The sequence below is a fragment of the Barbus barbus genome (assembly GCF_936440315.1).
Source record: "Barbus barbus genome assembly, chromosome: 1".
Taxonomy (NCBI): domain Eukaryota; kingdom Metazoa; phylum Chordata; class Actinopteri; order Cypriniformes; family Cyprinidae; genus Barbus; species Barbus barbus.
Window position 1 is genome coordinate 7916181 of NC_136729.1, and position 25288 is coordinate 7941468.

General features: G+C 37.5%; 3 protein-coding genes across 4 annotated transcripts in view; 1 reads left to right on the plus strand and 2 right to left on the minus strand.

The window, feature by feature from the left end:
* The window catches only part of LOC306858073 (elongation factor-like GTPase 1), a 139142-nt gene extending 133351 nt beyond the window's left edge, over positions 1-5791 (minus strand). The window contains exons 1-6 of one of the 2 annotated variants that reach the window (XM_079398456.1): positions 5735-5791; positions 4667-4766; positions 4480-4547; positions 3582-3666; positions 3366-3499; positions 2768-2905 (exon numbers count right to left, since the gene is read on the minus strand). In XM_079398456.1, the coding sequence (XP_079254582.1) occupies positions 2768-2905; positions 3366-3499; positions 3582-3666; positions 4480-4547; positions 4667-4757 (516 nt within the window). In that variant the 5' untranslated portion in view covers positions 4758-4766; positions 5735-5791. Of the gene's footprint in view, positions 1-2767; positions 2906-3365; positions 3500-3581; positions 3667-4479; positions 4548-4666; positions 4767-5672 lie in introns of both variants that reach the window. The other variant, XM_079398455.1, reaches the window with a different exon arrangement.
* A 46-nt stretch (positions 5792-5837) lies between these two features.
* Positions 5838-9361, plus strand: LOC306858304 (stabilizer of axonemal microtubules 1-like). Its single transcript, XM_079398757.1, has 4 exons — positions 5838-5974; positions 6116-6295; positions 6460-6662; positions 7417-9361. Exons 1-4 carry the CDS (start codon positions 5937-5939, stop codon positions 8385-8387), a joined length of 1392 nt encoding a protein of 463 aa, XP_079254883.1. The 5' UTR covers positions 5838-5936; the 3' UTR covers positions 8388-9361.
* LOC306857999 (ADAMTS-like protein 3) overlaps positions 9223-25288 on the minus strand; it is a 229181-nt gene continuing 213115 nt past the window's right edge. Inside the window, exons 25-31 of the mRNA XM_079398333.1 lie at positions 24858-24971; positions 23580-23795; positions 18319-18502; positions 13579-13786; positions 12405-12508; positions 12098-12312; positions 9223-10264 (exon numbers count right to left, since the gene is read on the minus strand). Of these exons, the coding sequence (XP_079254459.1) occupies positions 10143-10264; positions 12098-12312; positions 12405-12508; positions 13579-13786; positions 18319-18502; positions 23580-23795; positions 24858-24971 (1163 nt within the window). The 3' untranslated portion in view covers positions 9223-10142. The remainder of the gene's footprint in view (positions 10265-12097; positions 12313-12404; positions 12509-13578; positions 13787-18318; positions 18503-23579; positions 23796-24857; positions 24972-25288) is intronic.

Below are 25288 nucleotides of genomic sequence, written 5' to 3' on the forward strand. Positions count from 1 at the left end.
GTGGGCAGCCATATTGCTGCGGCACCCGGGGAGCAGTTGGGGGTTCGGTTCTTGTTCAAGGGTCTCACCTCATGGTATTGAAGGTGGAAGAGAGTGCTGGTTATTCACTACAATATCAAAATGGCTTGATAATGTGGACGCCCTCCACAAAGAGGGTAAGTCACAGAGGGCCATTTACAAAAGGGGTGGCTGTTTACAGAGTGCTGTATCAAAGCATATTAAATGCAAAGTTGACTGGAAGGAAGAATTTGGGTAGGAAAAGGTGCACAAGCAACTAGAATGACCGCAAGCTTGAGAATACTGTCAAGCAAAGCTGATTCAAATACTTGGGAGAGCTTCACAAGGAGTGGACTGAAGCTGGAGTCAGTGCATCAAGAGTCACCACGCTCAGACGTCTTCAGGAAAAGGGCTATCAAGCCACTTCTGAACCAGAGACAACGTCAGAAGCGTCTTACCTGGGCTGTGGAGAAAAAGAACTGAACTGCTGCTCAGTAGTCCAAAGTCCTCTTTTCAGATGAAAGTAAATTTTGCATTTCATTTGGAAATCAAGGTCCCAGAGTCTGGAGGAAGAGTGGAGAGGCACAGAATCCATGTTGCTTGAAGTCCAGTGTGACGTTTCCACAGTCAGTGATGATTTGGGCTGCCATGTCATCTGCTGGTGTTGGTCCACTGTGTTTTCTGAAGTCCACAGTCAACGCAGCCATCTACCAGGAAATTTTAGAGCACTTCATGCTTCCTTCTGCTGACAAGCTTTATGGAGATGCTGATTTCATTTTCCAGCAGGACTTGGCACCTGCCCACACTGCCAAAAGTACCAAAAGCTGGTTCAATGACCATGGTGTTACTGTGCTTGATTGGCCAGCAAACTTGCCTGACCTGAACCCATAGAGTATCTATGGGGTATTGTCAAGAGGAAGATGAGAGACACCAGACCCAACAATGCAGATGACCTGAAGGCCGGGTCTTCAGCAACCTGGGCTTCCATACCACCTCAGCAGTGCCACAAACTGATCACCTCCATGCCACGCCGCATTGAGGCAGTAATTAAAGCAAAAGGAGCCCCCACCAAGTATTGAGTACATATACAGTAAATGAACATACTTTCCAGAAGGCCAACAATTCACTAAAATTGTTTTTTTTATTGGTCTTATGATGTATTCTAATTTGTTGAGATCGTGAATTGGTGGGTTTTTGTTAAATGTGAGCCTAAATCATCACAATTAAAAGAACCAAAGACTTAAACTACTTCAGTCTGTGTGCATTGAATTTATTTAATACACAAGTTTCACAATTTGAGTTGAATTACTGAAATGAACTTTTCCACGACATTCTAATTTATTGAGATGTACCTGTATAATCTTAATTCAAGATGAAGGATTTCGAAAGTCTGACAGTAATCAGTGTTGAGTACTACTGTAAGGTTAACCCTGCCTGCTTTAGATGTTTGAAAGTGATTTAACAGTTAAAAACGCATTAGGAATTAAGAAAAGTAATCAAAAAGTAATCAGTTACATTACTTTAATAAAGTAATTAAAAAGTTACACTACTTATTACATTTTAAGTAGGGTAACTTGTAATCTGTAACCTATTACAATTCCAAAGTAACCTTCCCAACACTGAGTATTACACCGGTTTTAATCTCACTTCATTGGCTTCCAGTAAAGTACAGAATTGATTTTAAAATTCTACTGTTTGTTTTTAAATCTCTTCACAATCTGGCCCCACTGTAATTAACCGAGTTGTTACAGCCTCATACTTTATCGAGATCGCTCAGATCTACTAATTCTGACCTGCTGCATGTTCCAATACGAGAGGTGACCGTGCCTTTTCTGTTGTCGGCCCAAAACTTTGGAATGGTCTCCCCTCTCGCATCAGAATTGCTCCAACCTTGTCTGTTTTTAAATCCACTCTAAAGACCTATTTGTTCTCGTTGGCGTTTGATATTCCATGACAAATTGTCTCTGCTCTTGTTTTTGGAACCCCACACATTTTTATAGCTCGTGTATATTCTGTGAATATTTAAGTATATATTGGTTAAAAAATGAACCAATAATTTTTTTTCCCCCTTCCTCTCTCTCTGTTGTTGTGTTTTAATTTGCCCATTGTTTGTATAGTGTTGTAAAGCACTTTGGTCAACTCCGGTTGTTTTTAAACTGTGCTATATAAATAAAATTGTATTGTAATCTGAAGGATCTGGAGTGATTCTGGATGAAGGAATGGTCTCTGATCTCTTGTCAGGTGTTCTCTAACCTCATCAGGCATTATAGGAGAAAACTCCAATTCTATTTTGGCAAATGGAGGTTTCAAAATGTACTGAATAAAAGGGTACCGTTAATTGTGTCCAATGTTAGAGAAAAAACATTTATTTCATAATGATATTTCCACCCATTTTAAATTCTTATTCTCCAATGAAAAATTAGATTTTTGTGAATTTTTTAAATAAAAGATTAACAATGCAGATTTATTGCCACAGCCTTCTTTGATCATATTTACCAAGGGTGCCAACAATTCTGACCGTGTGTATAATTTATAATATGTTTTTGTAACAATTTATAAAACTTTTTACTGGTACTTTTGATCAATTTAATGGGTTTTTGCTAAATACAATTATCAATTTAAAAAAATCTTACTGACCCCAATACTGATGATATATAAATGATATTAAGTATAAATAAAAAAATATCTAAACATTACATTACACAAAAAATACATTTCAATATCCCTATTTGTAATAGTTGATAGTTTATTTGTAACAGCTCTGACTCACCTGCTCTAGTATTTTCTGCAGGTGAATGTATGCCTCATGTGATGTGAGTTTCAGCTCCACGATCAGCCGGTCGATTTTGTTGATGACAAGAACAGGACGGATATTCTCCAGCCAAGCTTGTCGCAGAACAACTTGTGTCTAAAGTAGAAAAAAAAGAGATGTTGTAGAGGTTTCAGAACAGAATCGACCGTACAAACATAGCTGTCAAGTATATTCAGAATGTTTACTGCAAGAAATAAAGCAAAAATCGAAATATTATCTAAATACTATCATTGTGATTAATGATGCTTTTCATGAACATTTGAAGTCTGGTGAACAAACATAGAGTCAAAAAACAAATCAATTCACTGATATGCAAACGAAGGACATGAATCAAACAAATTCTAATGTTGTGAATTTTAATGAGATGCCATTTGATTACCTCTATTTTTACATTAAATTAAAACTTTAGGAAATGTAATGATCAAATAAAAGGTGCGTAACAGTAACTGCAATTCTTAAAGTGTGTCAATTCTACACATTAATGCTTTGAAACACAATAAAACCAATATAGAGAAACCTGCATATAAAAAAAACACACTGGAGTGACGAATGATACCTGCGGACACACTCCCTCCACAGCATCAACAACAACAATGGCCCCATCACACAGTCTGACAGCAGTGGACACCTCTGAGGAGAAGTCCACATGACCGGGAGAGTCGATCAGATTAATGAGGTACTCGTTTCCTCCTGCAATGACAAGTTCTTACCTATGAGTAACAGCAGAACATAGTGCTGAATCAGTAAAGCTACAGACCACAATGGCCATTACCTGTTGAATAATGTAATGAAATAGCGCTGGACTTCATAGTGATTCCTCTGATCTGCTCATCCTCCCTGCTGTCAAGATATCTCAGCTACAGAAACAGACAGAAAACAGCATTTTAGATCACACTGACAGGGAGGACATGTCTGAGTCTTATTCCACCTCCAAAACAAAAGTGAAAAAAGATCTTTTGTTTTGCATGAAGGCTAATTCAACACTATTTTCTAAATTAAGCAACCCAATTATTTCCCTCTGATTTTATGGGTTGTAAATGGTTAGAGATGGAGTAAGGACTATGTTTGTTTGACAGAGTGCAACATGTTCTACAATTTTCCCATGAATCGCTTTATGTTTATGTAATACATTTTAATGAGACAAACTGGTTTACTATAAACTAGTCTGAATATCTTTCAGGAATCAGGAGTCACTGGTTTGACTCACTCACTGAACTGAACTGAAGGTTATAATGTTTGACTTAAAATTATTATTATGTATATAACATTATATATTATTACAGAATCTGTAACCATTTTGAATTCATTTTTATTTTTATATTTTCAGGTTTCATTTTAGCTTACGTTTTAGCCATTTAGTTATGTGCTTTTGTCATTTTTTATTATTTTTTATTAACTTTACATATTTTAACTTTAACATTTATTTCAACTTTTTACTTATTTTATGTTTAAGTTTTATAGATTTAAGCTTCTCATCTAATATTTATATATATATATATATATATATATATATATATATATATATATTTTTTTTTTTTTTTTTTTTTTTTTTTTTTTTTTTTCTTTCAGTGTTTATCATAAAAACACACACACAAATATAGGAAAAGCATTAGTAATTGTGTAGATTTTTATTAGGCTAATCACTGATAATTCTCTGTAGGTCCACTTACCTTTCCTGCTAAACGACTGGATATAATACCATTATTCGCCACCAGGCAGTCTGCTAATGTCGTCTTCCCTATGGAAAACACACATTTACAAACTCAAAGTTTTAAGTTTTAACCAAAATCTTGTGGTAGATACCTAACAGTTAATAAAAACAAAGGTCTGAGTCATATCAACGTCCTTTAAACTCACCATGATCTACATGAGCAAGAATACACAGATTCCTGATGTGTGATGTTTTCTTCTGTAGTGCAATTATCTTCTCCAAACTCGTGTGACCCATTTTGACTTTCTACGCCATGAAGATGAAGCACAAAAGATGAAGATCACTTCATTATTAGTGCAAATACATACATAGCGATCCCAAAAAGCATTTGGATGCTTAAGTTGCTTAAAAATGTACAAGTGTCACTGCACTATACAGTAAAACAAAATATCAAAACAAGTGACATCTGCAAACAAATGCTACTCAAAATATTGTAGTACAATAACAACAAATCTGTTTTTCCCCTAGAATTTATTCTATTTATTCTACTGTAATAAATAAATAAATTTAAAAAGCTTCTTTTTTTTGATATCCTGAAATGTAGATGTAGGGCAGGCTATAAATTCTAGAGGTACTCACTGCTTCACCACTTTCGTCCATTATTTTGAAAGTATATTGTCATAAACACAAAATATAATGGCATATAAAGAGGACTGTCAAACAGAATTATGGTAAAGGATGAAAAGTGGTGGTTTGGACATAAAATCAATCCTGAATGGTTAGAAATGTTATAAAAGAGCTGAAGGCAGCATCAGATGACTAATTTTTTAACAGTATGTCAACTGCTTTATCATTTCAAACCTTTTTTTGTTAAATGTTTTTGCGTAGCGCCACTTGTTTTGATATTTTGTTATATAATGCAATTTCTGTCTGGCCAAATTATTTCTTAAAACACAAAATATGGCTTTGAAGTCGATCAGGTTTTAAATGCCGTTCTTTCGAAACAAACCAGCGTGTTTCATCGAGAAACGGAAGATTTCGGCACTTTATTTCTCACATAGACTCATTCAAACAAAAGTTTTCAAAACAACGTCAATTCAAATAAGATTGACAGACTGAACATTAACAAACTGAACATTCCCCGCAAACATATATAATATCGTCGTAATATTTAAACGCGCATCCTCAGCAAAAAATAAAACTGATATTCACCGTTTCTCTTCCTTGAATAATCTTTGATATCCTCAGCATGAGAAATGACAACAGATACTCACATGTTTCCTCCAGTCCAGGAAGCGCACGTGTGCGTTGTGCCCGTCGTCGCACTCGTCAGACGTAAGTACGTTACGCTGCGTCGTCACCAGGACGCTGCAAACAGTAGTTGCCAGGGAAACGGGACGCTTAGTGCAAGACAAACGCCAGGGAAGCAGTGTGTAAGTGAGGGAAATTCACAATTTTCCTCAAAAAAAGAGGAAAATGACGCGTCTCTGTATCTGTGAGATGTGCAGCTGTGGGTAAGAGTATTTTTTTAATGTGTTTGTTTGTTTTTGTAGTAATGTTTAAAGCCCGAGAAAGAGTTTTGAATAATTGATGGATAAATGGTAGAAGAATATCAAGTAACGTTAACGTCGTAAATGCTTCTCCGTTATCTTCAGCCGCCACCGTTGCACACACCAGCCCACGGCACTTTACAAGAAAGGCAGTGAGACTAATGTGTTGACAGAGTACTCAGAGAAGTATCCTGCCTATAAAGGGCACACGAGGCCCAAGAGCGTCAAGCCCCAACTGCAGTATAAAGCTCATCAGGACACAATGGAAGGAACAACCACCTTCAGGTACATTCTGGGAATTCAGTTTTATACATACATCTACTCACTAGGATTCGATCAATTTTGTTGCATGTAAAGTGGCAGCACACTAGATGTTAGAACAGCTCCTCTATGTCTTTCTATAGGCTTCAGATCATCATATAATCTTTATTGTTTTCTCATTTTCTCAGGACAGACTATGTCCCGTATGTGGTCACCCCTCGCTCTAAGAAGCCGCAAGCCGAGTACAAGCCCAAGCCTGGGGAGATTGACTTAGGAACAACCTATAAACAAGACTTCAACCCACATGAAGTGCAACCATTTGTTCCTTCACGTCCTAAAGAGAGAGTACACACCACAAGTGCAAAACTGGACACCGTACCCACCTATAAAGGTAATGACAATCTAGGTCAGTTAGAGCATGTGATGCTTTCTGAGCATGCAGTTTCAGAATACACACACTGAACAACTGGAGCATTTTTTTTATTAACAACCTTATCTAGGTATCTGCTGTTGCGTATGTTAAATCAAGTATTTTTAGATTCGAATGAATTTATACTCAGCAGCTTATAAGGCACATCATAAACACTAGTGTTCAAAAGCATGGATGGGGTGAGTAAGGTATTTTATTTCAATTTTTTTTTTTTTTTTTTAGAAATAAACACTTTTATTCCGTAAGGATACATTAAATTGATCAAAAGTGACAGTTAAGACTTTGCTGTTTGTTTGGGCTTTCTATTCGTCAAAGAATCCTGAAAAAAAAACAGATTTCCACATAAATACCAGATAATAATAATAAGAAAAGTTTCTTGAGCAGCAGATGATGCTGAAAATTCAGCTTTGCCTCACAGGAATAAATTACATTTTAAATTATATTCAAATGGAAACCAGTTATTTTAAATTATAATAATATTTCTCAATATTACTGTATTTTTTATCAAATAAATGCAGTCTTGGTGAGCATGGAAGACTTATTTTAAAAACATTAAAAAATCTTACCGACCCCAAACAAACATTATGGATGAGAGTATATCATAAAAGCCAACAATATTTTCAGTACTCGGTACAAAAGCTGAAATGCATAAAAAGAAGTTATTACAGCAAATGCCTTTGTTTATTAGTAAATGTTTTGTATGATGTTTTTAAAGAGGATTTTCGTCAGTGGGAGATCAGCAGACGGGAATTGACTAAGCCTGACACACTATATCAACCCCCTGTTACAAAGTTTGGGAATTCCACGACATTCCAGGACGATTTCGTCCACAAAGGCCTCGTCCCACGTGAGAGCTACAAGCCCCCTAACATAGCCAAGCTATCCGATGCTCCTTTCGAAAACATGACCAGCAACAAGCTCTCCTATGTTCCGCACGCTCTAGAAGCCCGGTACTTTAAACCGCCAGTAGAATACACACCCAGCAGCCAACCTTTCCAGGACCTCACCACCCATCGACAAGACTATCAAGGCCTGCCAAGTCCACCGACAAAAAGCTGCAAGCCTGAGCAGCTCAAAGTGGCCTCCAACAAGCCCTTCCAGGGCAGCACGGAATTCCGTGACCATTTCCAGCAGTGGCCCGTATCCCTCCGGCAGGTGCAGAAGTCAGTGGAGTATATGAGTCCAACGGAGCACATGGACCTGACCACCACCTCGCACACCGACTACATCAAGCACAAAATCCAGCCCTTCCTTTCCGCCAAACCCTTCTTACTTCCCACTAAGTCCTCCGGGCCCTTTCAGGGCAACACCACCATGAGAGACGACTTCCAGCCGTGGGCGGCTCCCCGTCAAAGCATGATCCGGAAACCAGAGGAAATCCAGCGAGCCAGTGGGAAAATGGAAGATTTGACCACCTTCAGGGCTCATTTCGTTCAGCATGAAGCTCAGCCTAGTTTCAGCTTCAAGCCCCAAAATGCACCGCTGCGGACCGACGCTCCCCTACAGAACGACACCATGTACCGCACCGAGTTCACTCCCAAGAAAATCAGCATGTGTCCGGCCAGTTTCGAGTCTCCGCCGGGGTTTGTTTTCGATAATTACGACGATCGAGGCCACCGCTTCTTCCGCAAGAGAACGTCTGCTGACAAGATTGAGACGCCACAGGAAATGGTCTTGACAGCTTAAGAAAGTCATCATCTTGTTTCTATAAAAGGAGACTAGCATACAGTGTGATCTCTCTAAATTATTGTAATCTTACGGGGAATTGTAATGAATTACGGTTAAAGGTCAGTGGGTTGAACTATCTTTCATAAAACATTGATTATGCAGAGATTCAAATTTTAGCTAGTTTTAAATTTTCAATAGGATGAAACTGCAGTACAGTTGTAGGATATAAAATATGCAGTAAAATTACTATAATATGTCATAAATCAGTTTTTGACAATACCAATTAATTAGTTCAGTATCAAAATCACTTCCACACTTCCATGTAAAAAAGTTTGCAGTAAATTTAAAAAAAATGAAATTAAACGTTTTATTCAGCAAAAGAACACTTTAAATTATTCAAAAGTGACAACATGGGCATTTATAATGTAACAAAGGATGTCTATTTCAAATAAATGCTGTTCTTTTGAAGAATCTTTTAAAAAATGTATCATGGTTAGGTTACCGCAAAAATATGAAGCAGCACAACTGTTTTCAATATTGATAATAATCAGAAATGTTTCTTGATCAGCAAATCAGCATGAAGGATCGTGTGACACTGAAGACTGGAGTAATGATGCTGAAAATTCAGCTTAACATCACAGGATTAAATTATTTTTAAAATGTATTGAAATAGAAAATAGTTGTTTTAAATTGTAATAATATTTCACAATATTACTGTATTTTTATCAAATAAATGTAGCCTGTTGAACAACAGTTTAGTTAAGCATATAAAACACGCTCTTCACATTACACACAATAATTGTTTTAATCACAATATAGAATACAAAGATCAATAATTATAAAGATATATAAACTGATTGGTAAAACTGTATTTATTGTTTTTGTATCACATAGACTGTTTGCAATATTGACATGTATAGAACCAAAACTGGCGCTTCCTTAACCGAGTCATGTAGCGGCACGTAGCAATAAAATGCAATGGATTAAATTCATGGATAAATTCGGTGAGTGGCTTATGTACAACATTTGTTGATGTACTTAAAATGCATGCATAAAGGCCAGAAACCATTATATTAGAGATATGGATAATTCACTTCAAGTGCTATAAGTGCGTAGGTCTGTGTTGGGTTTAATCTTAAATATGGATTATAAAGACTAACTAAACCAAGTAAGAAAATAAAATCCAAACTTTCTACACTCAATGTACAATATTGCACTTAAAAACAAATTATATACAAGACATATTACAAGACATATTTTACACTGCAGCACATTGGTTGAACACAAACATACATCTAAAAGACGGCTGGAGAAATGTGGCTTCAATCAGTCAACGTGTTTTCTGTCATACATTCTACATCCATATTAAAACATCATTATTTAATATTAGAGTCGGCATGGAAACAAAGTGGACCCTTTTTACTGTGTTTGTCTTTGTAATGTTTATCAAAATATAATAACTTTAGCTCACTTCCACCAAAGAATAAAAGTTTATATGAGTTTATATCTCACAATTCTGAACTTTTTTGTGATATAAACTCAATTATGAGATATAAACTTCCAATTTTGAGAAGAAAACTCTTATTGTGAGTTTATAACTTGCTATTCTGAGAAGAGAAAAAAAAGTTCAAATTGTGAGTTGTAATTACCTTTTATTTTTTTTTATTCCTTGTTTTTGTTTGTACGATTTAAAAAATATTCTGTATTACGAGAGACAATCAGTGCGGTGACTGAAAAGGGCTTCTGTTGGTTTGGGCTCTTGTGCTCTGGAGGTCACTGGGTGGCGCTGGTGTCCTGTGAGCAGGTCTGGCAGCAGCGTTGCCGGTACAGATCCACGGGGCAAAGCTTGAGCCGTTTGACCACAGGACAGTAGTGGGATCTGTCCTTACACTCACCTACAGAAGCACAAAAGAAAACAAAGCTTAGTCAAAATATAAAGTTTAGAAATCATACTTTTCAAAAGCACAATCCACACAGTAATTGGCAAACAAATGCACATTTCAACGTATTAAAATACAGACAAATAATCAGAAAATAGAAGTTATTTACACAAATGAGTTTGTAAACAACAACATTTAAATATGTTTTCAAAAGCAATAGACTGAATTAACTTGGAATGAATTAACTAGTTGAATAAAAACTATGAAGATAAATAATAATGAAAGTGCTGAGTCTTTTCTTGGTCTTTAATTATTATTATTATTATAGCAATTATTCTTTATTATTCATTGTTATTAATATATTTTCATATAAGGTAAATATATGAACACTTTTTATTTACTTTATAATCCACAGATAAAATAAAATAAATGAGCTGTGAACAACAACATTTAAATGTTTTTGAAAACAATGAACTGAATTAACAATGAAAGAATTAACTAGTCAAGCAAAAACTAATTTAAATATGAAAAGATAAATAATAATGGCAGTCCTCAGTCTTTTATTGGTCTTTAATAATAATACCAATAATAATAACTATTCATTATTAATAATTGTTATTTATATATAAAAATTTTTTTTTATAAAATAATAGAAATTATAAATAATAAAATAAAATGAACCGAATTAACTATGAATGAATTAACTAGTTAAACAAAAACTAATTTACATATGAAAAGATAAATAATAATGGCAGTCCTCAGTCTTTTGTTGGTCTTTAATAATAATAATTATTATTATTATTATTATTAATATTTAAAAAATAAAATAATATAAATTATAAAATAATAAAACAAAATAAAATAAGCTGGTGATGTGAGTGCTAATAAATGAGGACCAGGCCTAGAACACTTAATGTTTTGTGTATGTTTTGCTTGTTCGTTTTTGAGTTGTTAATTAAAGTTTATGTTTATGTTGAGTCGGTTGCTGCCTCCTCCGCCCCGTATCTAACGAACCTTGCTCCATACACCCTAGTAACATATCTGATGTGAAACACCTACTTCTGTTCCTCTTGCTTTGTCTACCTAGGATCTTGGATTGATTTTTACAAAGATTATTGTGAAATTTTGGCTCCAATGACATTAATACTCACAGAATGGTGGGAAAGCAGAAATGCAAACTCAGTCACATTAATTTTGTCCTCTGCTACATTTCAAATTCAGGTTTGGTGACCTCCAAATTCCCATAGCCCAAAGACGTTTGAGGATCTAAACGTCACAGACTGACCTCAAGTCAAAGAAAACTAAGCAGTGTTGCTGCTCAGTATATTTCCACTTTTTGTTTTTAATCATTTATTTTTTCTCAAAAAGAGAATACTTGTGTGTGATATCATATCCTGTTCGCTGCGGTGTGAAGCAAAATTTTGTGCTTAAAGTCTAGCGTGACCACGGCTTCACACTCTAATAACAATATAAGTTCATTTATTGGTTTTGTTTTATTAAACATTTCTGCACAAGAAACAAGTTAGGTGACACAAAAATGATGTTTCATTAAGTTTCACCGCAGAAGAGCGAAGAACAAAAAGCAGATGTTTGGACAGACAGGATTCCTGAAATGACCGATCTTAAAAAAAAAATTAAGAAAAACCTGCGAATGAGAGCGAGTTCTCTTGGGACGCTGTGATAACTTGGATTTCCAGAGGTGATGGAACAAGCCAATATATTTGGCCCTCAGGTCGCTAATATTTTCCCTAATAAAACATGAACGCTCTAAAGGTGGCCAACGAGGGCAAACATTCCCCGAACTGTACTGACGCTCTGGTTTATAACAAGGTGTTTTAAGAGACTCACTGCCACAAGAAGTGATGTTGCAGTGTTGCCAGGTAGAAGGCCGCCGTTGCCAGGCACAGTGCTGGTCGGGGAGGGTTTTCTTGTTCTGCCGATGGATGCATTCCACTCGACGGGACTGGAAGCCGCTGCCACACGCCGCTGTACACATCCTCCACGGTAACACCGTCCAGTGCACATCACACATCTCAGATGAGCAGTTCCTCACTGATGACGGCCTGAAAGGTGTTCAAGAACCAGATCACGAGAAATAACACGTTAACAGAGCTGTGCATGAGTGATGCTGAATATTGCATAACAAGTCTGGCACCTTTCTTTTGGGTTGCAGGTTTTGGACGTGGAGTTGCTGAAGTATTTGCATGAGACGCTTCTGCTCTGCGTGGCCACCGCAGGCCCCAGACATCGACCTGTGCACTGTGAACACGCATTACCATCACAGTAAATATGATGAGGAGGGGACTAAACAAATGCAGCGGCTCTAATACTAAACAGGCATAAGCTACGTACAACTGATTATGGGTATCTCGCAAATAACATGAATTTTATATGATGGAAGTGCATATTTTTAGATTTTATAACTTAATAAACATTACAGTAACCTAATTTACTTTCCTAATACATCACAATAAATCAATTCCCAATGGGGGGAGGGGGTCTGTCTTAAAAAAAAAAATCCTCAATGGCAATAATTTACAAATAACAAATTACAAATTAATTCAAAAGTTTGAAATTTGTAATATATATATATATATATATATATATATATATATATATATATATATATAATTCCTGCTTTTATTCAGAAAGGATTACTTAAGGTATAAATAACAAATATTTCTAAATTTGAAATATTGCTTAGATTTCTAATTCAAATAAATGCTGTTTTTTTAATTTTTCAAATTAATAAAACACAAAAAAATATGTATAATGATTTCCACAAAAATATTCAGCTGCTCGAGTTTTAAAGATTGATAATACAAAAATATTGTTTTTGAGCAGCAAATAACAATATTAGAATGGTTTCTGAAGGATCATGTGACATTGAAGAAAATGTAGCAACTATTAACATTAAATAAATATATAAATAATCTACTGTATAATCTATCTATCTGTCTATCTATAAATACTTGATCAATTTATTTGATTAAAAGTATAGTAAAACAGTAATATTGTGAAATATTAATACAGTTTAAATAACTTTTGTGCTAAAAAATAAATAATACATATAAGTGTTAAGGTTAAGGTTTAATAGTAAATCCACAGAATATAAAATAATTATGGATAATTGCTGACCAGTATGGGTTTTTATTGGTTACCATCAATATCGATATCTAGAAAATCTGCTATTTTGGCTACCGGACAAAGCTAATGATCTCAAAAATAACCACTAATATACTGATCTATCACTACTTACATACACGGTTTTATATCATTGCTCCACATTAAAGAGGTTAAAATGAATGTAAATGTGGCAGTAAACGTACCTTGCCCCAGGAGCTGGTGAGCCACTCCACACATGCGTGGTGTAAGCTGCACTCTTCCCTGTCTTCAGGTCGACGAGATCCTTCACACGCTGAGCTGGACAAAACCCTCACGCTCCCCGAGGCCTCCACCTGCTGACAGGAGACCCGCCTCTCTCTGAAGCCCCGCCCACAGGAACTGGAGCAGCTGGACCAGACTGTTGACACCCAACTGACAGATACAGCAAAAACAGTCGGGAGAGCTTCAAAATGATTTAAATCTCATTTGATAATGAAATATGAAATACTGCACAATCAGCTAGAAATTTTCAATATGCATGAAATTTGCAGATGACCTACGTTTTTTTTAAATGTGCAGTATGCAACAAAGCGCACTGTATGAGTGTATCCCACAATGCAATGCACTCAACTAGACCTTGCAGTTCCAGTGTGACTGATGAGCCAAGTTATGATTTCACATCGGTTTTTAGTCAGACTGCCAAAAAATATAGATCATAACTGTATGCTATTCACTGAATAAATATGCAACATAATGAGGCCATGTGATAATGTAGCATAGTCCTGTTTGATGTTATCTTTGTAGTATAAAGTAGACACAGTATTCAGTAAGAAGTAAGATCAAAAGTATCGGGTTGGTAAATTTTTTTTTTTTTTTTAAGATTTTTTTGAAAGTCTCTTATATATGCTCACCAAGGCTGCATTCATTTGATTTAAAAATACAGTAAAATAGTCAAATGTAAATTGAATTTAAAACAATTCATTTCTATTTCAATATATTTTAAAATGTAATTTATTCCTGTGATGCAGAGCTGAATTTTTAGCATCATTACTCCAGTCTTCAGTGTCACAGGATCCTTCAGAAATCATTCTAATTACTGATTTGCTGATAAAAAAACATTTTTTTTTAATTATTATCAATGTTGAAAACAGTTGTGCTGATTAATATTTTTGTGAAACTGTGATGCTTTGTTGTCCTCAGGATAAGTTTAAAAACAGTATTTTTTTATTTTATATATATATATATATATATATATATATATATATATATATATATATATATATATATAGTAACAATGTAAAAGTGTTTTCTGACCAACTTAATGCATCAAAAAGCATGAATTTCGTGAGTTTTCATTTTGACCAGCTTCCATCTCAAAAAAATACAAATTTATTTAACCTTTTGTGAATCAATTTTATGTATAAATGCTTTCAAAGTATGGAGTACAGCCAAATGAAAATGCCTCTTTACTTCAAGCTCATTAATCACAATTGACATTTACAGAAAGAACATATTTCAAAGTCAGAAGTGCTTTAAAATTGTTTAAAAAATGATTATTACAATTACAATGCACACTTTTTGCCATTACAATTCCATTTAGTGCTGCAAAAATTACACAATTTATCTGTAAAAACAACATTATGGACGGGAAAAAAAAATTACGTTTAATGTCATTCGAATTATTACAGTACATGATTTATCGTCACACCTGTAGCATCCTATAATAGATTTCACATTTATCTAGCTGCATATTACCAATTTTCTTTGCACTCGCACAGTTAAACACAAAACTAACAAACCTCAAACTTCTAGCTAACTCTGGATACGTGCCATTTCAAACCGACAAGAATATATATATCTCCATACATTTCAACAGTGGATACATCCGGCTGGATATATTTGGTTTTTAAAAAAGCACAGCTTGTACGCGACACACTGGGGACCTGGGAGCCTCTGCGGGGCATTTGGGGTTGTGTTAGAGCGTAAGAAGCAGTAACAAAGACATGCTTTGTGAGAGGATCTCCCGCTGATGGCTCTGAACTGACGCTAAGTGCTTTCACAGAGCCATATGATTCATGCGCTGAGTCCAGACGCATGGCAATAATCAGATGATGTTTTTGGCATGGACGTATAGAAGTCGGAGAGCGTTCGTGTGCACTATCTATCCTGTTTTCTCCAAGAAACCCTGAAACCCTCAATCAATCAGCGCACAATATGAAACGTGGACTATGCTATTGATTCAAGCTAGAATATTTTTTTCTGCAAAAAACTCCTGCTCACTTTTATGTGAAAGAATGGAAATACAGTACATGCTAATATCATTCAGTTCAATAATTGCCCTTTTAAAGGCAAAATTTAGCTTTTTAAAAAATGTTTTAAATGTGTCCATGTCTTGTGCTTTTTAATAAAAAAAAAAATAAAACAATGCAAATTATCATTATTAACTTGCAATTTGCTGATGTGACCAAAATGAAATGGGCAAAAATAACATGATCACTTTACAGAAGTGCAAATGACATTTCACACCATCGTTATAAAAAGCATGGTCATAAATTGAAATTAATTGAGACTTAGGGAAAAAGGCCACTAAAATGAAGAAAATTCATACCCCTGTACAAACAGACTAACTCTATTAGGCTCTTGTGATTAAAGTGAAATGTGAAATTGAAAGAAAAGTGTATATTGTGCCATTGCATTTAGATCTGCTCATGTTGCATCAGCATTCTAACCAATCATGCAAGTTTCTCTTTAGCTTATGAACACAATGGCCAATCAGAAGTGATTAGATTAGTCACCACTGACAGTGAATTCTGCACTCTTTTGCCAATTCTATCATCATTAAACAACAAACTGCAGATATTAGGAATGAGATTCATTTTGCAGTGAAGTCACTGAAGCTGAAGAATTTTATGGGAATTTTTGCGAGAATACATAACTCGTGCTAGACTAAAGCCAATGACCTCTTTGGTGATGGGGTATCATTTATTCTCAGTTTGAAGAACCATGTGATGAAAATAACCAATGTAAAGTCTTGATTTTGTGTAAAAAAGAAATAAACTAATTCATAAACGGTTCTTAGCTTGTTTTGTCTGTGTAGCCTACAAAAATATGACATGCCATTTCCACAAACACAAAAACATTTTTTATTATATTACTAGACATTAATAATATTAATGTCTATAATATTACAAAATCAAGAGCAATAATCAACACTGACTTCTGTTATAATATTTCAGCACATTTAAAAAGAAATGTGAAAAAAAAAAAATATTTTTTTTTTTTCTAATTTTACTGACTTTCCGTTAACCCTACAACATAGCACAAGGAAGTGCAAAATTCTAAATACAGGTAAAATACCTGTAAATAACTATGGACTTTTTTTCATATTAATATGGCACTCTGCACCCTTTTTATCTGTTTTTGTTTCCAGTGTTCATAATTTATATATTAATTTATATACTTCATGAAGGTTATTTAACATTATGCAAACACTGTGTAAATGCATGCATGCCAACTTTGAGCAGCATAAAACAGTGCAAGTACACATGTAAAAATCCTAGCGGGTAAATATTGCCCCTTAATTGAAAAAGTTCATTTCTGAACCTGGTGATAAAGATTTTCACAATACTTTTTTATTCTTAATGTTCTGATTTCTCAGAAATGGTAAAAACCCACAGGGGGTTCTCTGGCCAGACCAGTGCACTGACAAAAAGAAGCTCTTTTACACTGACAGCTGATATCTGCTCTTCTCTGGCCCCATTGGACTCATGCAGTTTGATTCATGTGCTTCGTTGAGCGTCTACACGGCCCCTGAAAAGACTAATGCTTGGAAGGGAATGATAGACGGGCTGTTTGATGGAGAGAGGCACTTTGGCTGGGAATCAGAGGACCGGGGTGCTGCTCGCAGTCAAATGCATCACAGCTCGCAGACTTGTGAAGGGTTCTGCTCTCTTTATATTAAAGTCTATAGAGAGATCCATCAGCAGATTCTCGTTTATCAAAGACGGAGCGGCTGTCACTGTTTCTAACTACTGAATCGCTAACGGTCAAAGAACTGGGCTAATTATACACTAGGTTTGACTGCAGAACATGGCAGTTTTTATTCATTTGTTCACATTGCATGCAATCCTCATTGGTTTTTCTCATGCTGACTGAGTCGTGACAAATGCTGCATATTATTAAAGGAATAGTTCACCTCAAAATGAGAATTTGCTGAAAATGTATTCACTCATAGGCCATTAAAATGAGTTTGTTTCTTCATGGGAACAAATCTGGAGAAATTTAGAGTTAAATTAGCATCATTCCTCAATGGATCCTCTGCAGTGAATGGGTGCCATCAGAATGAGAGTCCAAACAGCTGATAAAAACAATAATCCAGAACATGACTCCAGTCCATCAATTAATGTCTTGTTTGTTAGAATCTATCGAATTAGATTATTCATAATATTGTTTTTTCCAGTGAAAAAGTAATCTAGTCTGAATCAGGAGAAAAATATGAACAGATCAAGCACCATTTACAAGCGAAAACAGTCCAAACAGTTTTGCAAAATATGTAGGTGGATTTTCATGCCGAGACGACAACAGTGGATGAACTTCTTCCCTGAAGACAGTGTTATTATGGATTATGGACTCGTATTTTGACCAGAAGTGATGGTTCAATGTTAAAAAGCTTTAATGATAGATTTGTACAAACACACAGCTTTTTGCTTAAGAATATGTTAATTGATGCACTGGAGTTTTGTGGATTACTTGTGGATTGTGATGTTTTTATCAGCTGTTTGGACTCTCATTGTGACGGCACCCATTCACTTCAGAGCCTCCATTGGTGAGCAAGTGATGTCATGATGTCCCATGAAGAAACAAATTCATCTGTACCTTGGATGGTGTGAGGGTGAGTACATTTTCAGCATTTCTGGGTAAGTTGTTTCTTTAAGTATTTTTATTATTCGCTTAGGGATGTGTACCTGGGAGGGCAGTCCAGGAGGTTGCATGGCTGTGGTTGACTGATCGGTTTGGGAAGATGATGACAGATTGAATGAGGCATCTCTTGGCCCTCTGACGTCAGACATCGTACCTTCCTCATCTGAGTCCCTCTGTTACCACAGGAAGCGCTGCATGTGCTCCACTCGCCAAAACGCCACTCAAACTCTACACCCCGTAAAAGACACAAAGAGAAATACAGTACACACACAGTTAGGCATAATATAACATTTTTTGGTGATACAAATAAGTTAATATTTTTAGTTGTTGTTGTTGTTCTGTAGTCTTTGTACCATTTAAAGGGGTCATATGATGCGATATCGTATTTTCGTTTCTCTTTAGAGTGTTACAAGCTGTTTGTCCATAGATAAGATTCCTGAAGTTTCAAAGACTAAAGTCTCAAAACCAAAGAGATATTCTTTATAAAAGTTAAGGCTTGTCCACGCCCCCTAAAACGGCTCATTAAAACACGCCCCCACATGTCTATGTCACGGTGTGGGAAGATTTTCATAACACCGCCCAAATGTATAGAGGGCGTGATTTTTATTCTCGCTGTAGTGTTGTTGCTGCCACTAGCAGGCTGTGTTTCGTTGTGAAAGCGAAACTACTTTGTTTGGGTTTCCAAAAAAAAAAAACACAACTAGAAATCAGTGGTCAAGTTGTATTTACAACACTGTTCCAGAGCAGTACAATGCAAATATTCAAGTGTGTGCAGCACATTTTACGGAGGACTATTTCCTGAACCTGGAAGAGTAACGTTAGCCTACAATGCTGGCTTGCACAAATGCTGTTTCTATAAAGTGGGGCAATTCCAACTTTGCAAGGACAGTCTGACGCTTCTGACTCACAGCCTGTAAGTGCGTTTCTGCTACTGATGATTCAAACGTGAGTTTTGAGCAGTATAGAGTAGTGCTTGTTGTTTGTCGTTTCTCCGATCACAAATGCAGACATGGTAATGTTTACGCGGCTCGATGCAATGCGACACGTAACAAGACAGTCTAAGTCATTATAATCAGTAATTATGTCCCCACTGGATGCAACAAATGCTTTGTTTGTAATGGGTTTTAATGTTTTAGTCTCGTCGGCATTAGGAAACGCCATCACAGGGGCGTAACATTTCCATCTCACGCTTGAGGTATTTGGCCAATCACAACGCACTGGATAGCTGGCCAATCAGAGCACACCTCGCTTCTCAGAACGATGAACTTTGTAAAAATTGTTGCTATCTGTGTTATGTGTGTAGTGGTTGTAGTAAAGCGCACGCCGAAGGAGTAAACGAAAAGGAGTATTCTTTATTAAACAGCATCAACACTCTTTACATTAACTTAACTCGAGATCTGACAAAAGACAAGGGGAGAACTCAGGACTTATAAAGGGATCGACCAAACGAGGAAACAAGATAATTAATATAACACAGGTGATGAGGATAAACGATGATTAACTAATGACAGGAAACAAGAACAGGAAGACCCAAATAAGGGCAAAAGAGAACTAAACGGAAACAGACACATAACAGTTATCGCCCCCCTCCCGGAAGGTGCGTCCCGCACTGTAACAGTCACATCGTGGAGGGGGGGTGGGCGCCCTGGAGGCTGGAGAAGGGCCAGGACAGGGAGGAGATGAGGGAAGCCTCCGGGGCGGATCAGGAGACTCGGGAGGCCATGGCGGAACTGGAAACTCGGGAGACCATGGCGGGACTGGGGACTCGGGAGGCCATGGCGGGATTGGAGACTCGGGAGGCCATGGCGGGTCAGGGAGCTTGGACGGCCATGGCCATGGCTCCATGGCTATATGGCCACCCCCCAAAATTTTCTTGGGGAAGTTCCCCTCAGAGAACCATTGAGGAGGAGTGGGCTCTGTGGGGCGCTCTGGAGGAGTGGGCAATTGAGGGCGCTCTGGAGGAGCGGACTCTTGGGGGCGCTCGGACAGCGCGGACTCTTGAGGGCGCTCGGACAGCGCGGACACTTGGGGGCGCTCGGACAGCGCGGACACTTGGGGGTGCTCTTGAAGCGCGGAGCTGGACGGAACCAGCGGAGACATAGGGGAGCTGGACGGAACCAGCTGAGACGCAGGAGAGCTGGACGGAACCAGTGGAGACGCAGGAGAGCTGGACAGAACCAGTGGAGACGCAGGAGAGCTGGACGGGACCAGCGGAGACGCAGGAGAGCTGGATGGAACAAGTGGAGACGCAGGAGAGCTGGACGGAACCAGCGGAGACGCAGGAGAGCTCTTGCGAGCAGCAGGCACTGGAGGGCATTTGCGAGGAGCAGGCATTAGAGGGCACTTGCGAAGATCAGGCACTAGAGGGCACTTGCGAAGATCAGGCACTGGAGGACACTTGCGAGGAGCAGGCACTGGAGGACACTTGCGAGGAGCAGGCACTGGAGGGCACTTGCGAGGAGCAGGCACTGGAGTGCACTTGCGAGGAGCAGGCACTGGAGGGCACTTGCGAGGAGCAGGCACTGGAGTGCACTTGCGAGGAGCAGGCACTGGAAGGCACTTGCGAGGAGCAGCGCTAATTCCTGGGGGCGCTCGTGAAGCACTATTTCCTGGGGGCGCTCTGTTAGCATAAACACAGGAGGGACTGGCCCTGGAGAATCGGGCACTGGAGAGACTGGCCCTGGAGAAGCGGGCACTGGAGGGACTGGCTCTGGAGAAACGAGCACTGGGGAATGCTTATTAAGAGCGGGCACAGGGAAGCGCTGGCGTGGAGCAGGCACAGGAGGGCGCTGTCGAGGAGCGGGCTCTGGGGAGAGGACAGAAGCCGAGAATTCAGGGGGTATCGCCAAATCCAGGAGCTCCAGGGCAAGAACCGGCAGGCTTGCCATATTCTCAGGCAGCGGGCTTGCCACATTCTCAGGTGCCGGGCTAGGGTTAGGCGCGAATGGCGGCGGGCTTATTGCGGGCGGCAGAATCATCATCACCGCGGGCGGAATCCTCGTCATCGCGGGCGGCGGCATCATCATCGCCGCGGGTGAAGGAAGCGGGCTGAAGATCCCAGGATATCCCTTGCGGGGAACCAAAACCAGCCGCCTCCTCATCTTCTGTTTGGTCAGAACTTCTATTATGCGTGTAGTGGTTGTACTAAAGCACACGCCGAAGGAGTAAAGGAAAAGGAGTATTCTTTATTAAACAGCATCAACACACTTTACATCACACTTCATCACACTTAACTCGAGATCTGACAAAAGACAAGGGGAGAACTCAGGACTTATAAAGGGATCGACCAAACGAGGAAACAAGATAATTAATATAACACAGGTGATGAGGATGAACGATGATTAACTAATGACAGGTAACAAGAACAGGAAGAACCAAATAAGGGCAAAAGAGAACTAAACAGAAACAGACACGTAACAATCTGTTCTAACTATAAAAAGGTACAGCTGTTATAAAACCAGAGAGAAAGGCTGCATGGCTATGATAGTATGTGAGAGAGTCAGTGGTAATATTGCATTCCTATTGGTCAGTGTTAGAGGAGCTCAGCTTAGCCTGACAGTTTGCCTGCCCTGAACCAGTTTAGCTTTCCAGCATAAGTAGCCACAGTGACTGAGGTTGATCTTTGTTACATTTGCTTTATGGAACCAAATCATTTGACAGTGAGTCAGACTAACTGAAATAAGCCTGGCCTATTTGGTAAACTTGTTTTATGAAACAGGCCTCGAGGCGTTAGAAGTCAGAAGACACATAAGTTAATTTATGATTTGCTGTCTGTCTGAACCAAAGAAATGAAAGCGATCATATTTTTTCCATTGCATCATATTGCATCGAATAGCATTGTGTTGAATCGAATCGAATCGCACTGCATCGTAATAGGGGTGAATCGTACCGCATCGCATTGCTAACTGCTTTGTATGCATCTTCAATGTATCGTATCGTTGGCTATGCATCGAGATGCGTATCGCCTCGGCCTCAGTTATGGAGATGCACATCCCTAATCCAGACATAAAACCTCTGAATTTCAATTATAAAGGACAAAACAGGTATGGCATGAATCAATATCAGGGAAGCACTATTAGAGAAGCACCACTATTACTCAAGTGCTGCCAAATAGCCTGATTCAAAGAGAGAGGTTATAGACACCATTTACAAGCCCTTAAAGATTTCTAGGAATCTGGGTTTGAATATCTACAATCGTCTCTGGCTATTAAAATTCCTGGCATTGTGTGGGAACTGAAAGGAAGACATGCAGCTTTAACAAGACACAAATGAGCTCTGAGTGCAAGTCCAATTCATGTCCAAACCTTCAACATAACAGTCGAGTTTTACTTTGCTGTCTATTCTGGGTGTTGAGTTTCGTCAGAAGACTACGGCTATTCATCATCCACACACTTTTTTTATTAGCACTTTTTTCTGACTTTAAGCATGCACTTCTTATGTATTGTCACATCACACATATAACAAAGATACAAAAACCCAGTCGCAAACAACAACATAAAGAACAAACCACGTATTACATAGAAATTACAGTTGCATAGTGTACTTAGATCTTAAATCCATAGCATAACGACTTTCAATCAAAAATGCATAAATAAAAATATAAATCAATAACTATATATAATGATTAATATATATGTATATCTATATATACATTTACATTAAGTAATTAAGTTTTTCCTGCAATAGATATATGAAGAGTTCATTTGCAAAAACAGATAACAGATTTTTTCATCGTGCATTCCAATTAATCTCAATCAAACTGCAGTTGGGTTATTTTGATTAAGTAAAAATGACTAACAAATACAGCTAACTAACACAATTAAACACAAAAGCATGATAACATAAAAAATAAGATTTTTGAAAATAAAAATAAACGGAGTTATCTGTTTTTGCAAATAAACTCTTCATATATAAACAAGGGCTTTTTCTGCTATATGCTGAAAGCTTTGATTATATGAGTTTGTTACAATGTATTGCCTCATCTGCGAAGGATATATGTGATGCTGCTTGCTTAAAGAAGCTATTGTATCTTAATATTAATCAGCAAGAGTGTGCATCTGATTCCTGAAAATGCTGCGTACAGAGGCAGCTCACTAGGATTTGGAAAAAAGCCAAAGAATTATTTGGCACGTTTAGTGAAAAATCAGCATTGTTGTATGCTGCACACATGTTGGCAAATACAGCAGATCATCTGGCTATCCATACATGCATACTGTGCACATGCACATTGCACAATGAATATGTATTTCCAAAACTAAAGAGAGCTCTGAGTTTATTCCCCCATATTGTTTTGATTCACACCAACCTTGTGAAAGCACATGAATCCAAGCTGTGAGATGCTGTTGGTTGTTGGTTTGTGTTTGGCACTCGTAGTGTCCCTCAAACGTCCCTCCGTGTGTGTTCATCTCCAGAACTCGTCCCCCCATCAGCATGCGGTAGCTCACGCCTGGACTCTGCTTCAGGGTCTGGTTCTGATGCGACCACTTGATGGGCTTCCTGTGACTGGGGACCACCGGGCAACCTTATGGGTGAATTTTAAGAGGAAATGGGGTTGAGGTCTTCAGTCATTTGCAATTAGTCTTAAAAACAAGATATTTATTTACTGAAGTGTGCAAACTGGAAATCAAGTTACTGGAAATCTGAACTCTCACACACAGAGAAACAAGAATAAAAGCTACAGCGGCTGTGCAGTTTGACAAACACTACAGTAAACTCTAGTCCTTATTCAGCAACAATTCATATTTATGTCATAGAAGAAAGCATCTATTCACTGCAAAAAGTTTTTTGAAGTTATTATCCAGGTAAAATATCTTAAATCCTTGAAATAAGATACGTTTACTCTGCAAAAGAAGTGTGGTAAAAAAAAAAAAAACTTGAAAACTTGTCTTAAAATCTTATACAGTGTTGCATAAGATAAAGATTAACTAAAATAATATAAACTTATTTTTATTTCACCAAGCTGTCAAAGCAACATTTCTCATTTTCATTTAGTTTAATAATGTACTAAAATAACTAATACTAAAACTGAAACTATTTAATTAACAAAAACTATATAAAAAAACAAGAAATAATACAAATGACACTACAGAAAACATTGCATCCTGAATAAATAATAATAAAAATAATAATTATTATAATTAATACTACTACTACTACTAATAATAATAATAATACATTTTAATACAATTTACATTTACTGATTTTTAATTTATTCAAAGTGACTTGATAAACAATCTTACTTTCTTTATGTATGAAAATACTGAGTATACAGTCCCATGAAGCTACGAGACACAAGCCTTAACACGCAACAAAAAATGGCAAACTATGTAGGTAAGACTAATAATGTGGTGTTCAAATTTCAAAACAAACTCATACACTCATAAAGGTTCTTTATTAGCATTGACCATTCCAATCTTTCCATTCCACAAAAGGTTCTTTATTTTGAAAAAAGGTTCTTTAGATTATAAAATGTTCTTCACACTAAGATTCCAAAATAATTCTTCTACAGCATTGCTGCAAATACCCCCTTTTGGAATCTTTATTCATAAGAGTGTATCATTTAAACAACATGAAAGTGCAGTACCTATCCTCAAGGTGTCTCCAGGTTTGACCGTGACGCTGGTGCCGATCACAGAAGCCATCAGAACCCTCTTTCTGTTCATCTCCTTTGAAGGCTCAGATTCACCCACAGCTCCTCCTGGCGTCAAGACAGCACTGTGTCATCAAACAGCTCACCATCAAACGCAATCAACCAAATCATTCCTACAGGTAGATTGTTCGTTTTGATGGTTGAACGACCTCAAGCAGCTGAATTATTACTCCTAGTTAGAGCTTTTTCCAAATCAGCAGAGAGATTACAGCCCGTTTCGACCGTGATGGAGACAGAGATGGCCTCAATTAATGAAATACGGCGGGAAGTTGTGTCATCTGAGGCCAAACAAGGCCTCGACTGCCTTCTGTTTGTGGCCTATAAGATCTCCAGAGACAAGCAGCCTCTATAAAGAAGGGAATATT